The sequence below is a fragment of the Sorex fumeus genome, unplaced genomic scaffold, assembly GCF_029834395.1.
Source record: "Sorex fumeus unplaced genomic scaffold, SorFum_2.1 ptg000050l, whole genome shotgun sequence".
Lineage (NCBI taxonomy): Eukaryota > Metazoa > Chordata > Mammalia > Eulipotyphla > Soricidae > Sorex > Sorex fumeus.
Genome location: NW_026606107.1, coordinates 17,084,618 through 17,101,999, shown reverse-complemented (window position 1 = coordinate 17,101,999; position 17,382 = coordinate 17,084,618). Strand labels below are relative to the sequence as shown.

Here is a 17,382-nt window from a genome sequence, read left to right as displayed (position 1 = left end):
CCAGGCTTTGCCGTGTGGGCGAGATACTCTCAGTAGCTTGCCGGGCTCTCCGAGAGGGGCGGAGGGAGGAATCAAACTCGGGTCGGCCATGTTGGCTGCGTGCAAGGCAGACGCCCCACCTGTTGTACTATCGCTCCAGCCAAAAAAAAAAAAAAATCACTGTCACTGTCCTCCTGTTGTTCATAGATTTGCTCGAGCAGGCCCAGTAAGACTGTGAGACTTGTTACTGTGTTTGGCATATCAAATACACCATAGGGAGCTTGCCAGGCTTTGCCCTGCCAGCGAGATACTCTCGGTAGCTTGCTGGGCTCTCCAGAGGGGCGGACGAATCGAACTCAGGTTGACCATTTTGGCTGCGTGCAAGGCAAACGCCCTACTCGCTGTGCTATCGCTCCAGCACAGATCAAAAATAAAATGCAAAATTAATTTGTAAACCTTCCATAATGACCACCACGAGAGAAGGAATTGTGTATGTTTTATCAAATGCTATATTCCTAGCAACCAGAACAGTGCCTGGCATAAAGTAGTACTCAATAAACATCTGTTTGATGAATGAATGAATGAATGAAAGCCAAAGTATACATAAAGCAATACCAAATGAATTCAAAATGTCTTGGACCCTCATATCAGGTTATTTTTTTGTTTTTTAGAAAACAAAGTATCAGAACTACAATCTAGCATGAACCCAGAATTCAGGGAAGATAGTATTCTACTGTTATTTTATTACTTTCTGGTACACACCTTTTGTAAATTCTCACAAAAAATTAATTTACCAAAGTAACCTGGGCTGGAATAACTACCATAATACTCATGAAGAATGGCAACTTAACATGATTATAATTGTATATACAAGGCTTAGCTTCTGGGTTAGGGAAAAAGGAGAAACAAATTTTATTATGTCTTCATCTCTAATTTTGTTTCCCATGTGAAAAGCTAGAACTACCTTACAGTATAATATAATGGCAACATTAAAATCAAAGCAACTGATAATCAATCTAAAAAAATTTCTTGTGATCAGTAAATATTGATATCCTAAAATTCTTGTTTATAAATATGATTTATTTCCTCTACATTAGGACATGTTCTACATAAAATAAAAATTTAGTTAGTATCCAAAAATATGAATCTCCCAAAAAAAGAAACCTAAAAATACTTCACACTAACTTCAAGTTTAAGCTCTTTTCCCCGTCTTTTCTCTTTGGTAAAAGGAACTTTTGATGTAAGCCATTAATTTCCATGAAGTAAATGCTAGAAAAATCTGAAGGTTTTTCATAGAAATGTAGTTTTTAGTGGAATTTTGATTTTTAGTAGCTTTCATTCATCATAACACCATCTCAAGTACTCATTTGATGGAAATTTTAATTTTCCTAGCTTAGAAATTCAATATATCTAGCAGTATACAATCTAGAAAATGGAAGTTCCTTAATATCAATTTCTAGAATGAGCCTATTAATAATCTGCCATAATTATACCTTTAAATTGTATTTGAAACAATGTTTCATTTTCAGTTTGGTATGGGAAAATGTTATCAGTTATTCAGTAATGACTAAAAACACAAAAACATCAACTGAGTTTCTATAAAAAAAGGCTCATTTAGTCACAAATTCTTTCTTGTGGAAATTTATAGTATGGACTAGAAAGTGAAGTTCACAAGTTTAAATTTTCCACACAACGAAACAAAAATCTAAATCATTAAGCAGTCCCATTCAAACATTCCATTCCTCTAAAGTTAATAATTCTTATTACAACTAGTACAGAGAAACATAGTCTATCAACAAAATGGTAATAAAAATACATATTAGATTTTATGAACATGATGACTTTACTTTCAAACATTAACAGGCATCCAAAAAACTATATTGACACAGTTCTTACAATCATAATTTTTTCTATATCACATATCAGGATTTATAAGTGGTAGTTAGTATTTGATTCAATTTCTTGTCTTTGACATAAATAGAATTTTTATAATTAGATAGTTCTCTAAGTCACTTCTCAGGATGTTGCCTTAGGCTATTGTTATTCCTTTATATTCTTAAATCTTATTCATCTCTTATATTCTTTTTATGTTTCACATATGAGATTTCATTCTGTATCTTTTCCTCTCCTCTAACATCATTCAGCAAAATACCTTCAAGTTCTATCTGTGCAGTGGCAAATTGCATGACTTTATATTTTACAGCTGAGTAGTATTCCATTATGAATGCATACCAGTTTTTCTATCCCCTTATTAGAAACTGGGTAGTTCCTGATTTTGTTTGTGCTGCACTGTACATAGGAGTGCAAATATCTTTTTGAAGCTGTGTTTGGCTCCTTGGGGTAGATGCCAAAAAATTAGAGTCAATGAAAGCTTGTTTTTTTTAAAAAAAAAAAAGAATTCATATTACTTTCAAAGATGTTGGACAAGTGAACACTCCCACCAACAGTGGATGAGGCTTCCTTCTCCCACGCATCCACAACAGTACTGATAATTTGGTTCTTTTCGATATGTGTCTATATCACTAAAGTGAGGTGCTATCTTATTGATGTTTTGACTTGCATTTCCCTGATGATAAATGATAAAGAGCATTTTTTTCATCTAAAAGGTAATCTGTTTAGGTATAAAAACAATGATCTCTCCTCCTTAATCACATTTTTAGTTTTTAAAAATTCCTTATTAGAATCATATATGGATATAATGCAGTATAAAATAAAATGTTCTATGCCCACTAATGTAAGTCATTCTTTACAATTAAAATTCAAATATTCTAATTTTGATAACTTAACCAAAATTCTCTCTTTGGAACACAAACACTCTGAAATTGGCAGAAGAAAAGCCTTCAATGAAAACAAAATTTAAGAATATATATCTAACTGTCAAACCGTCCTCCCGTTGTTCATCAATTTGCTCAAGTGGGCCCAGTAACATCTCCATTTTGAGACTTGTTGTTACTGTGTTTGGCATATCGAATACGTCACGGGTAGCTTGCCAGGCTTTGCCGTGCAGGCAAGATACTCGCGGTACCTTGCCGGGCTCTCCAAGAGGGGCAGAAGAATCTAACACGGCTCGGCCAGGCCAGCCACATGCAAGGCAAATGCCCTACCGATGTGCTATCGCTCCAGCCCAAGAGTGTACATATGCCCACTAATGTAAGTGTATACAATGTAATGAAACTTTTATAGAATAAATAAGCTATTTTATAGAATAAATAAGTTTATATAAGTGTATATATGCCCACGAATCTAAGTGTATGTAATGTAATGAAACTGCTTTTAGAATAAGTTTATATAAGAGTGTATATAAACTTATTTATTCTATAAAACAGTTTCAATGAGTTAAATTGCAGAAACACTGAATTGCCATGATTCTTATACTTAATCTAAGTGCTCATTTATAAAAGGAAAAATAGATCCAAAGATGTGAAGTTCGATTGTCACAATAAATGGACAAGAATTTGTCTAGTGGCTGCCTACTGTTCTTTCTGTTACTATACTGTTGAGGGAATTTAAAAATTAGAAAAAAATCAAAATTATAGGGCCTGAGAGATAGTACAGGAGTTAATAAGGTGATTAACTTGCACAAAGTCTACCCTAGTTTGAATCCGCAGTACAGTATGGTCCTCCAAGGACCATCATAAGCGATCCCTTAGCACAGAGCCATGAATAAGCCCTAAACACAAGATGTAGCCAAAAAAACTCCCCTCATAAAAAATTAAAACTATAATCTTGAATAAATTGAAGAAAAAAATCAAATGAAACACGTATTATACCTCTCTTTTTTTGTCTGGGGGGACACACCTGGCTGTGCTTGGGGTTTACTCTTGGCTCTGTGCTCAGGGATTACTCCTGATGGTACTTGTGGTACCATATCGTATGAGAAACTGAATTGAGCTTGGTTAAGTGCAAGGCACATGCCTTACCCACTGCACTATCTTTCTGGTCCCAAACACACACTAGAAGCCTCAAAAGGAAGATTGGCTAATGTAGAGAACAAATCTAAGAAACACTCAATTTAACTACTACATGTATATTATCAAATTATTAAATTTAATCATGATACAATTTCATACCATATGACAACTGAGAACACCAAATAGCTCAATTAAAAGGGAACAGAAAGCTAGTACAGGGTATAAGGCCTTGCATGTGTCCAACCAAGGTTCAACCCCAGCACCATATACAGTCCCCTGAGCACGGCCACCATTAAACCCTAAGCACAGAGTCAGAGGCGTAAGCAATGCCAAGTAGGTCCACCAGACAACATACAAAAAGAATAGGTCCAAGTAGGTTCCCCCAGACAAACATACAAAAATACAGCTTGTCATTAAATAAACTGTAGACATCTCATTTGGTTTTTTAAGTACCAAGATGGAATCTAGAACCTCAAACATGTGTGACACACACTTGACCAGTGAGTCCCAATCCATGCCACTGAATAAAAAAATATATAAAAAGTGGGCCAGGACAGCACCAAGAGCTATATTTAAAGTATTAATTTTCAAATGGCAATGACATCATTTTTCCTTCGGTTTTGAGAAATAAAAGGATCACAAAACCAGGGGGGGGCCCAAAGATGGCTCAATGGTTTAAGGCAAACGACCTGACAAATGTAAGTCCATGAATTTAAGCTCATGTTTAGATGTGCTGAGGATATCAGAATAGTCCCATCATCTGTGATACCTGGTGGAAAGGACCTAATATGCCAGGTGATAAAAAAAAAAGAGAAGAGCCAGAATATGATGAAGCAAGTAATTTAAATATACATATATTAAAAGAATCATTTACAGGTTTTATTTTCTAAGACCATGACTATACCAATAAAATGAATAATCAAACTGGAGCCATATGCTGAAAGTCCTGGAGCTCAGATCCCCAAGCCTGCTCGGATAGGGGCTGAGCATCCTTCACCCAGATCGTCCATCTTCCAGTAGGCAAGGGTCACACCCACCAACTGCCCCAGGTGCCAGGTAATCCCATCAACAGCCAAGACCCAGACACTATTAAACCCAGCTCCCAGAAGAGAACAGCGCAGAGTCTCCTGCCCCAGCGCCTGGCTGTCCTCGCTAGGGCCCCTTGGAGGGGAGTGGGTTGAGTTTCCCTCCCTGCCCCGAGCAGAGTCCCGACAGCCAAAGACCTCCAGAACCAGCCACAACCATGCTGAGACCACTCTCCACACGCATGAAGGAACCGGCCGAGGAACACAGGCATGCAGGTCCCGGGGCTGAGATCTTCAAGCCTGCTCGGATCGTGCTGAGCATCCTTTACCCAGATACTCCATCTTCCAGTAGGCAGGGGTCACACCCACCAACTGCCCCCGGAGCCAGGTAATCCCATCAACGGCCAAGACCCAGAGACTATAAAACCCAGGTCCCATATGCGGGCGGCCACATTTGCGGCCACGCAACATCATATTATCTTATTCTTGCTTTGGACATCCTGGCAGGCTACCGAATGTAACCTGCCCACACGGCAGAGTCTGGAAAACTCCCCGTGGCATACTCTATATGCCAAATACCAGTAACAATGATGAGTCTCATTCTCCTAACCCTGAAAGAGCCTTGAATATGGCACTTTTTAAAATCTCAGGGCTCGGACGAAGGAGACGTTACTGGTGCCTGCTCGAGGCAATCAACGAACAACAGTATGATCGTGATCCTGATCATGATGCTGAAAGTAAAAGGCAACATTTTGTCTGTGCTTTTTAATTTAGTAGAGGGGAGTGGGAGTAGAATATACACAAATGAAAAGTTACATTTTTTAATATTTAGGAGCAGAAAACAAAATACATTTTGAAAAACTCAGCAAGGCTTTAAATAGATCAATATGTGTAGTATAAGTAAACATGGTACACTGAGGTCAGTGAGAACCTAGAATACTTAGGCTTTGAATTTACTAGTTAACACTCTTTCTGGCAGTATGATATATTAAAAAGGACTTGAAGTTTTCCAGATTTGTCAATTTTCAGTTATGTGATTTCTGGCAATTTTACTTGGTCTTCTCCTCAGTAAATCAGCATATAATGATAACCACTTTCTTTGTTTCTTTCAAACAAAAACAAAATCATTCACTCATGTATTCACACTTTTAAAAAATAGGGAATACAAAGAAAAGATTAAATTGATGCTCTGAGGAAACCCATGGTCTTAGTGGGAGAGACAAACTAGTTTTAGAAACAAATAAAAGCTACAAGTGCCCAGAAGTTAGAACAAAGAGTAAAGGAAGAAGTACAATACCTAATTTGACTTAGGGGTGAGGATTCATGCCCAATTTCACACTTGAAAACTAACAGTTCACAAAAAGGACACAAGGAAGGATTCTAGGCAAAAGAAAGAAACCCACTCTGAGCAGTAACTACCACATAATATCTGCCCTATGTTTATGAAGTTCCTCCACAATGTTAAAAAACAAAGCAATCAAGAGCTCTAGCTACACTGGGAGACAATATACGAGTTAACATATTTGTCTTGCATGCAGCAGCCCCAGGCTTGAATTCCCAGCATCACATATAAGCCCCAAGAACCACTACTCCTGAGTAGAGTCAGAAATCAATCCAGGAGTACTGCTGTGTGCGGCCCAAGTCCTGATCCTGACCTCACCCCCCCTCAAAATACTCCATTCAGAGTATCAACTAATTGTGAAAAATATACATAAAATCAATACTGGAAGAAAACAAAATATTATTAACAGTTTATTTTCTTCTTGATAATAAACTTTATAATAGAAACTTTATAATAGAAATGCTGAGTTTGATGCTTCCTGAATTTAAGGGGAGAGAGGATGTGTGGAAGATGGGCAGAAACAGGAAAAAAGGCGGTAAGCTTTTTAAAATTTTATTTATTTTGTAATCATAGCACTAATTAGCAGAGTGGTTACAAATTACTAAGGCTTTCCATCACTTTCCTTTGAAAATTTTAATCACTGTTCATAGCAGTTTTTAATTAGGTTCAAGATTCGCTCAGGTAACAGCCAAAACAACCCACCTAGGCTCAGTACACTATTAAACTGCCTTTTTAAAAAAACAGTGCTCAACTTAAGGGCTGGGTATATCAAGATAAAGACAAAGGGCCCACCAACATCCAGAAATTACTTAAGAAAGTTATAACAAAAGAACACAGTGTGACTAGCAAATTAAATAAGTGAAAAAAGAGGCCAAAGCAACAGTACAGTTGGTAGGGCATTTGCCTTGCACGTGTTCGATCCCTGTCATCCCATACGGTCCCCAAAGAACTTCCAGAGCTAGAAGCAACCCCTGAGCCTCATCAGTCTCTGGCCCAAAAACCAAAATAAACAAAGATAAAAAGTAAAAATATATCAGAAACTCCTTCAATAAAGAAAGTAGTACAAATAATAATTGAGGGTCAGCCAATTACCAAACATAATGGTAGCTAATAAAGTGCAGGGGGCAATAAAATCAAGGTGCTTCAATATATAAGAAATTAATTATTAATAACATATAGAAAATATGCCCATGTAAGATAAGAGCAAGAAGAAGAGAAGAGGAACCTATAAGACATCAGAAAGACTCAAAGTAATGTTCTCACCATTTTTTGAGTTTTTAGCCCATATGTTAAAGTAAGTTATCAGGTCTTACTTTTGGCTCTGTGCTCAGGAATAACTCCTGGCAATGTTCAGGACCAATATAGTGCCAGGAATCAAACTGGGGCCAACTCCACATGCAAGGCCAGCACCTTAGTTCTTTATGTCTCTCTAGCCCCTACTTCCCAATTCGTTTTTTTTAAAGAGTGAATACTACATATTATACAATATTGAATTATTTTATGTCAGAAAAATACATATCTGCATTGCTTATCACCAGGGAGATACAAATCAAAACAACAATAAGATATCACCTTACACAGAGACTGGCACACAGCAAAAAGAAAAAGACCTGTGCTGGCACAGATGTGGGAAGACAGAGACTCTCATTCACTGTTGGTGGGAATGCCAATTGGTCCAGCCTTTTGGGAAAAAATATGGGCATTCCTCAAAAAACTAGAAATTTTTCTTCTATTTGACCCAGCAATACCACTTCTGGTAATATGCCCCTGGGGTGCAAAAACACAAACCAGGGGCTGGAGTGATAGTACAGCGGGTAGGGTGTTTGCCTTCCGTGCCGCTGACCCGGGTTCGATTCCCAGCATCCTATATGGTCCCCTGAGCACCGCCACAAGTAATTTCTGAGTGCATAAGCCAGGAGTAGCCCCTGTGCATTACCAGGTGTGACCCAAAAAGCAAAAAAAAAAAAAACTCACAAACTAGAAATGACATTTGCTGTATGTTCATTGCAGTACTGTTCACAACAGCAAAAATCTAGAAACAACCCAAGTGCCCAAGAACAGACAACTAGTTAAAGAAACTATGCTACATCTACATAATGGAATATTGTATAGCAGTTAGAAAAAATGAAGTCATGAAGTTCACTTACAAATGGTTGATCATGGGGAGTATCATGCTGAGTGAAGGAAGTCAAAGAGGGGGACAGACATAGAATGACTGCACTCATTTGTGGGATATAGAAAAACAGTATGACACTAATACCCAAGGATATTAGAAACGAGGGACAGAAGAATTGGCCACATTTGGAAGCCTACCTCAAAGCTGGGATAGGGAATTGACCATTATGACAATGATGGTTAGAAGGGATAGCTCTGGATGAGAGATATGTGCTGAAAGTTGATAAAGGACCATCATGATGGCCTCTCAGTAACTGTATTGAAAACCATAAGGCCCAAAAGTAGAGAGAAAGAGAGACAAAGTAGAAAAGTGCCTTCCATAGAGGCAGGATTGGGGGGATGTGGCAGGAGGAATGGGGTAGTAGTGGTGGGAAATGTACACTGGTGGAAGGATGAGAATCAGAACTTTGTACAACAGAAAACTGATCATGAAAGCTTTGTAAATGTCTCTCACAGTGATTCAATAAAAATATATGTATGTATATATATTGCAATAATTAAAAAACAAAAGTACATGTAACACTAATTATCTTTTCTCTTTTGTATGAATACAACTGCACTCCAAATCACTCTTCCTGGATTCAATAATGAATCTTTTAAAATATTTTTAAAATTTATTGAAGATAGCACAGCAGGTAGGGTGTTTGCCTTGCACACGGCCGACACGGCTGACCCGGGTTCGATTCCTCCACCCCTCTCAGAGATCCTGGCAAGCTACCGAGAATATCTTATCCGCACAGCAAAGCCTGGCAAGCTACGCGTGACATATTTGATATGGCAAACACAGTAACAATTGTCACAATGGAGACGTTACTGGGCCTGCTCGAACAAATCGATGAACAACAGGAGGTCAGTGACAGTGACAGTGACAGTCCTTTTTCTAAGTACCCCACTGTGTAAATTTTTTATGGTATCTTTGCCATAAAAATATTAAGAAAATTAGGAAGTGACAATTAGCTAAATATAAATCATGGAATCACAGTTATCCATATTTCCAAACTATTTAACTCCTTTTTCTTATTTTTAAAATGTAGTAACCAATTCATTAGTACATTTTCAAATGAGAAACTGCATTCTTTCACACTTAACATACTTGGTTACAATACAAGCTCCCCGTAAAAGTAAAGACTGTTGTTTTATAAATCAGAGTACAAGATCTCTTAGAACTTAAACTTGTCCTCAATTAGTAAACACTAGAATCCAGACTACTATAACATATGATACAAATACTACCTTGCCTTTAAACCATTATTTTGCTGTCTACCAAAAAAATATTTGTTCATTAGTCAATTATTGTCAAATAGTAATAAATATCAGCAATGTAAAACAAAACACAAGCTAAATAATTAATTTGTAAATGAATAAGAATACTCAAATTTCCTAAGGATATTTACCCTATCCAAATTCTTTGAGAGGTAAATTCTTCAGGAGCCCCAGCTGTGGTCAGGTGTTGCTTCCAATGTGGTGCCAGGAACTTAACCCAGGCTGCCTATATAAATTGCATGCACTCAACTCATTAAGCTATTTTTCTAGCCCCCAATCCAAATTGTGAATCTCTAACAGCAGCTCTCTTAACTTTCTTAATCATATCGCATTTGTATCCAGAACAAGTTTTCCTAACAGTAATGATAAATCTCCGAAAACTTAATCACTGAAATTATGTTCCTAGCACATATATGTCAAAAATAAATAAAAGCCAAGGACCAACCCAGACAAGCAAAGTAAGCAGATTACATAAATAAAGAGTGTAACTTAGTCTCAAGCAAGTCTGTATTAAGTAATACTACTTTGTAGACATTTACACTTCTCTTCCACAATACTATAGTTAATATGTCCACACTGGGGTTGAGCAGCACATGTTTTTTGGCTTCCCTAATATATTCTGCTCTACGTATAGCTGTCTATACACAAAGTAGTCAATAAAATGTACATATTTAAACTGGTTCCAGAGTGACATGACAAATATAGTAACTATGCCTGTAACACCCAAAGATTGTTCTATATACTGTTCCAATAGACAATTCTATGAGGAAATACTTTAAAAATTAAATGAGAGGCAGGAGAAATAGTTTAGGGGTTAGAGGTGACCTCTTACACGTACAAGGCCCAAAATTCAATACCTTGTTTGGCACATTGTTTGGAGGTCCTTTAAAATTCAGTATTATATGCAGATGCAAATTCTCTTAAAAACGTACATCATCATAGTACCTAATCATGAGAGTATAAACCTGCCTCAAGGCTTTTTGTTTGTTTGTTTGTTTGTTTTTGCTTTTGGGATCACACCCAGCGATGCACAGGGGTTACTCCTGGCTCTGCACTCAGGCATTACTCCTGGTGGTGCTGGGTGACCATATGGGATGCTGGGAATCAATGCCGGGTTGGCCACATGCAAGACAAACACCCTACCCACTGTGCTATCACTCCAGCCCCGCTTCAAGGCTTTTGAATATAAAATGAAAGTAATACAATATAGGTCACTCAAAATAAAAGCACTAGGGCCAGAACAGTACAGCAGGTAGGGCATGTTTGCCTTGCACATGGCCAACCTAGGTTCAATCCCCGGCATCCCATATGGTCCTCCAAGCACAGCCAGGAGTAATTACTGAGTGCAGAGCCAGGAGTAACCCCTGAACATAAAAGAAAAAAAATATATATATATAAGCACTAATTGGTGTTTTCAATTTTATGGTTAAAAATGATGAATAAACATCAAATTGTATACCAAGAAAAAACATAATGCCTTTGATTCAGTCTATTGTTTTTTGTTTTTGGATTTAGCTTTTGGACCATAACCAGTTATGCTCAGGGCCTAATCCTGGCTGTCTCTCTATTCAGGAATCACTCCTGGGCAGTGCTCAGGAGACAGTATGCAGTGCCAAGTATCAAAAACAGGTCATACAAAGCATGTACCTTACCTGCTTTACTATTTCTCTGGCCCCTTAGTTCAATCTTATGAAAGGATTCCTCTTAACGTGATTAAAAAAATCAGGGACTGGAGAGATAGTACATTGAGTAGGGCATTTGCGTTGCATGCGGCCAGTCTAGTTTGATCTCAGGCAGCCCATATGGTCACCTGAGCACCGCCAACAGTAATTCCTGAGCATCATGAAGAGTGGCCCCAAAACAAACAAACAAAAAATTCAAAAATTGTAAAACATATCTTTAAAAAGGTTTCCAAGACACTATTTCAATATGAAAATTGTATATTAACAAAAATTATTCACTAAAATACATGCACATACACATCTTCATTCCTGTCAGCACTCATAAGGTCACTAAAGGAAAGTAATAAAATAGCCAACAGTTCAACAGTATTACCATAAATAACAGGACATCAGTATTAATTTAAATTATTCCTCTAAAGATGAATTATAAGTAAATATAATTCAATTATGCGATCAGTATCAATCCAATGGAAATAAATACACAGATCAAACTTCAAAAACAATAACCATGACTTCGTAATTCTCCCATCATCAAGTAAAATTTTAAAAATTCATTTATATTTTGTTTTGAATGTCAAATTCAAAAACTTTACAATTAAACACAAGCTCAAGCTGAGAAATATTTTATGTACTGACCTATACCTTAAAAGTTCTTCAGATTTGGATGTCAATTCCTGATTGCTTTAACAACAACAGAAACCTCCTAGGTTATTTCAAATCATAAGTAAAACACTAATCAAATTTAATAAAGAAAAAAATGGAGAATTTCTAGAAAATGCAATAACAGTAATAATGTAATAATGTAGTCTTGCAGATATCATACATATCGCTCTTAGTAACAATAATCAAGTTAAGTAGTACAAAAAAAACTCAGGCAAATGTACAAATGTACAAGGTTTTATTTTAAACGTGCAGTTTATATGTCTATGCAACCCCAATTCAGTGTTTTGATATTCTTGTAAATAGGCTTCACCTCTTCATTATGTTTTAAATATTTGGGAACTCTTTCCTATTCATACCCAAGAATATCTTAGGTTTGAAGTGCTGCTATACAACATGATCTAATGAACCTACTTATTAATGCTATACTATGCTACTTATTAATATTCTGTTCTAAATTTCAGGCCAAAAATATACCTACATGAAGACTATAAATTCATTGTTCTAATAGTACTTTTAAAATTTCTAGACAAAAACAAATCCATATCTAAGTCAGAGCAATAGTACATTGAGTAGAGTGTTTGCCTTGTATGCAGCCAACCTGTGTTTGATCTCCAGCACCCCATAAGGTCCCCTGATCACTGCCAGGACGGATCCCTGAGCTCAGAGCCAGGTCTAAGCACTGAACACTACTCAGTGTGGCCCAAAAAACAAAAGATAAGAAAAAAAAAAGATGAAAAGAAGAGAAAAGAAGAGTACAACTCTCCTATATGAAGGCACTCAAAATGTGAGTCAGATGTGAAATAATTTTAATCTAGTATAGATATCTAAAGGATATCTAGCAATAAATCTAATATTTCAGACTCTGTTATTAACCATTATGCTTCTTTTCCTTCTGTTTAGATTCTGACTCAGGCCTACCGTGTCTTACCTTACAAAGAAATATAAAGGTTAAAAACAGGTATTTGATTTTAAAAAGCACCATACTATCAAAATTCAATAACTAGAAAAACAGAATTATAATACAGGAAAATGAAAATTTAAGTCACAATACAAAAGTTAATTATGAAAAAATATACACTATCTAATCTAAAATTATATTCACAAGAAATTTTATGTATATAAAAATGTTTAATGTGTAAATAAACATAATTAATAAGATAACATGGTAATGGTAAAAATTCTCTCTATATAATCATATACAAATAGATTAACAACAAATCAAAAATCACTGATTAATTAAGCTTCACTAGTTACTGGAAAAAGTAAATTAAGTCAAATTACTTTAATAAATACATATTTTCACATATTAATACCACCAAAATATTAAAAAGTATGATAAAATTCTCACCCTAAGTACTTTTAAATAACATTAAAAATTAATACAATCTTGTGGAGAATACACTTACAAATATAACAAGAATTATAAAGTTGATGAGAGAGACCCTAAAGATAACTCCACTTCAGCAATATAATCCAGGAAAACTGCACAAAAAAGGATGAGGAAAATGTGAGAAGGTAGAGCAAGAATAACTTAACTATGAAAAAAACAGTGAAAAACTGGAAGTAACTCAAATTGTCTGAATTCAAATAAAATGTCAATAGGACTGAGCCTTTTCTTAGCGTTAAGGTAACACTTGACTACTCAAATATATATGTAAAAATGTTACAAAAATACAAAGCATAAAATAGACACGGATTAAAATTACATAAAAATGTGCTTTTACAAGGGAGTCTAGTCAACTGGACTTTATCTATTCTTTGTAGTGAAGGAGGGATATAATATAAATATATATCCTTTAATTATTTTGATGTTCATTTTATATCATCAGGTTTATTTTTTAAAAAGTGTTTTCCTTTATGCTACCTTTGCCACAGATTGAAAGTATTTAGAGATAAATATTAATAAACATTTTTGATATTTTCAATATACCCAACATTAAACTATCTTCAAACCCACATTTGTAATAAAGTGTTAAAACATACTAAAGCAGTTATTCATGGTTTTTAACTTTTTTGGACAGGAATTAACTTCAATAAAAGTTCTAAATACAAATTAAACTGATAATACAGAAGTTCTCTAGAGAAATTTTTATCAATCTGAGAACTTTTTATCAACATTAGTGTATGAAGAGTAAAGTTTATACTTTTCACAACTGTTATTTTCTGTTATTAGCAAAAATAAGAAGAAAGGAATCATTAGATTAGATAACAAATAACATGGCCTTACTGTTTCAATTAAATATAAAGAGACATATGATGAAACCAATTTAAATATTCTTTTTACAAAGTTTAAATCATGTATCTCTAATGTCTACCATAACCCTTCCAACCTTAACTTTGTCCATGTTTCTCCATTGGCATCTTATCTGAAGATAATTTATATTTTAGTTATATGCTAAAATCAGTGTTTTACCCATTCATTTCCTTTCAGTTCACTGAGTCAGTGGTTAACAGGAGGAAACTTCCTTCCCCCAGTAAAAACATAACCTGCATTTACAGTACATATTTTAGGAGAAATAACAGAGTCAATCCACCGTCTTGGGTCCTTTACTATTGTACATTCTTTTGAAATATAACCATTATTATCTTCCTTCAAACCCCACATTGTGTTTCATTCTTGAAAATGTTGTAATCCACAGATGTTGCTTAGAGAATATATCTGCACGAATGTAATTTAATGATTTGATGTACTATTTTCTATAATCTTAAACACAGTTATGCTTTCTTTTTGCAATCAATTATTCAAAGACGCTAAGTTTGGGGATTCCCTCAATGTTCCCTTATTATTTTTAATTGTGTCCTTTTTCCCCAGAACCAGGATAGACAACTATGCTGTCCTCCACCCAATGCATCTCCTACCCCTGCCTGCAAAAAAAAGAAAGAAAGAAGGAAGGAAAGAAAGAAAGGAAGAAAAAAAAGAAAAAGAAAAAAGTCTAAACCAGGCCTCAGTTCCCGTATTTCAAGCCTGAACCAACCAGAAACCAGTTTTCTTCCACTAATCCGGAACTCCAAGCTGTTAGCAGCTCTCTCATTGGACAGCGTCAGTCCTTGGTACGTGCCCCAAGATAACCCCCTGGTTTCTCTCCCGTTCTCCCCTACAATGGGCCTTTCCAGATATCTGTAACTTGTTCAAAATCCACAATACAGCCCCTCAGATAACCAACTCACATACTTCAAAGTTTTCCCGTGAACACAAACAAGGCCAAAGAAAGAGCAATGTACCCTTCCTAGCACTCGCCGGGAAGGGGAAGGGGCTATCGGTCTTCTGCTGGACCCTGAGCATCGGAGCCCAGCAGGCTGGAGGGCTCTGAGGAGGGCTGGGGAAACTAGGTGGGGACAAAGTGGAGGAGTTAGCTTAAGTTGAAATGAAAACTTTACTCACCAGATCCTCGAAGCTTCTTCGATGCTCTTTCCCCTCCCAATCTAACCGGCGCGGAATCAGCTGGGGGGGACAGAGAAAAGAAAGGGGTGGGGGCAAGGCGGGTGGCATACGATAAGGGCCAAACCTCCACTCCCCTATAAACCCACGCAGTTTAGGTCCTTCTACGTCTTTATTTCTCAGGCAGATAATCATAGCTCTAGAGAAGAGGAGGGCGGAGTGGGGGAGGCCGAAGCTGCGGTGTGTGTGGCGTGGGGCGGGGGGGGGGGGGGGGGAAACCGCCTCCCACAGGCTTAAAGGGGAAAGAGTTAAGACCCCAGCGCACTTTCTGTCCCTTTTGAAGGAAGGAACCGGTTCAGCCCTATCGAAATAGCCCTGAGTGTCCAGATCCAAGTCTTCCTGCTGCCTGTCCTCACTCCGGACTTGCCCTCCCCTGCCTCCAGTCTTATCCCAAACCTTTCCCACCTCACCGCGAAGGGACACCATACCTGATGCTCCTCGAGCTCCTGCACTAGCACCTGAGCAAAAGGGAAACATGGATATGAGCAGCAACTAAGGCCATTGACCCGTTCCTCCCTCCCGACTGAGAACCCAGCAGCTGACGGTCAAGGCCAGCCTTTCTCTCGCCCTCAATGGAACTGCGCACCCCGCTGCCTCGATTTCCCCACTGGGACCAATCCCAGAGTCTTCCAAATCTTCTCCCTCTCACCTGTGCGGATTTGTTGCAGGGTCCGGACTGCAAGAATCTGGCAATCAGGTAATACAGTTCTGAGGAATAGGAAAAGAAAGAGGTTAAGAGGCAAAGAAGAGAAATAGAAAATTTTCAAAAGAAACTGACAACCTTCCTAAGCCCCTCTCCCCTTAGACTCCCGACACGGCTACCCACCAGCTTCGATCTGGGTAGGTGCCGCCGCCATCCTTTTCCCGAAGGGATTTGGGGATTTCGCTCCGTAGGAGCTGCGGGGGGGGGGGGTGGCGGGGGGAGTTCAGCCTCTATTGTGGTGAAGCCCCCATGCCCTGGAGTCCCGCCGCTTCCGCCACACTCCTCGTCCTAGTTTCGGTCTCTCTCGGATTCATCGCATCACGTTTCGACCCATAGATATTCTAGCCCTAGAGCCGAGGAGGCGGAGGAGGAAGGAGCTTGACGGAGAGGGGGAGGGGAGAGGAAGGGAGGGGAAAGGGGACGGGAGTGAGTGAGTGAGTGAGGAGTGAGTGAGTGAGTGAGTGAGTGAGTGAGTGAGTGAGTGAGTGAGTGAGTGACCAAGTGACTGAGTTAAGTAAGTAACTGACACGGATACAGAGACAGAAAGAGGAAGAGAGGAAGAAACGGAGGGAGGGAGGTCGGGAGGGAGGGAGGTTGGGAGGGAGGGAGAGAGAGCCAGAGAGAGAGAGAGAGAGAGAGAGAGAGAGAGGAGGGAGGAGCCGAGACTGAGGGTTGGGCGGGGGCAAAAGGGGTGGAGAGTAGGGAGGGTGAAAAATTGCGGGAGGGCCCTGCAGTGCCTGGTGTTTGCAGCTAGAGGCACTAAAGTAGTGGCCCGGCCTCGTTTCTAGGATGGCCGACCGTTGCCTAGCTACCTAGTTACCGGAAGGAGGGGCGGTTCTAACAGAAGGCCGACGACACTCTGGCCTCCAACGCGGAAACTCGGTGGTGTCTGCCTCTCACTAGGTCACTGAAATCGGTTACCTTCCTGTAAGGGTGAGCATCCGACCCTTAGAGTGGAGGGCTCCCTTCTGTTCTGTGAGATATGTGAAGAGCTGACATGAATTCAGCTTTTATTTTCCTTTTACTCAGGGCGCCTAAGAGCTTTTTTTTTATCCTCACCCCACCAAAGGGAGTCTGGCAGCTAAAAAGATCTTGTGACTCCCGGGTGGGGGTGGAAAGAAGCCCTACTTTGTCATCATTTATTTCTCTTTAAAATAATTTTTTGTACTAATTGAAAACGCTGTACTTACAAGTTCAGAG

At 38.2% G+C, this 17,382-nt stretch overlaps 1 protein-coding gene across 1 annotated transcript in view; it reads right to left on the bottom strand.

The window, feature by feature from the left end:
- Nucleotides 1-16,389, bottom strand: part of BRWD3 (bromodomain and WD repeat domain containing 3) — a 235,604-nt gene extending 219,215 nt beyond the window's left edge. The window contains exons 1-4 of the mRNA XM_056124125.1: nt 16,306-16,389; nt 16,129-16,187; nt 15,908-15,937; nt 15,423-15,482 (exon numbers count right to left, since the gene is read on the bottom strand). Of these exons, the coding sequence (XP_055980100.1) occupies nt 15,423-15,482; nt 15,908-15,937; nt 16,129-16,187; nt 16,306-16,336 (180 nt within the window). The 5' untranslated portion in view covers nt 16,337-16,389. The remainder of the gene's footprint in view (nt 1-15,422; nt 15,483-15,907; nt 15,938-16,128; nt 16,188-16,305) is intronic.
- Between the last annotated feature and the right edge of the window lie 993 nt (nt 16,390-17,382).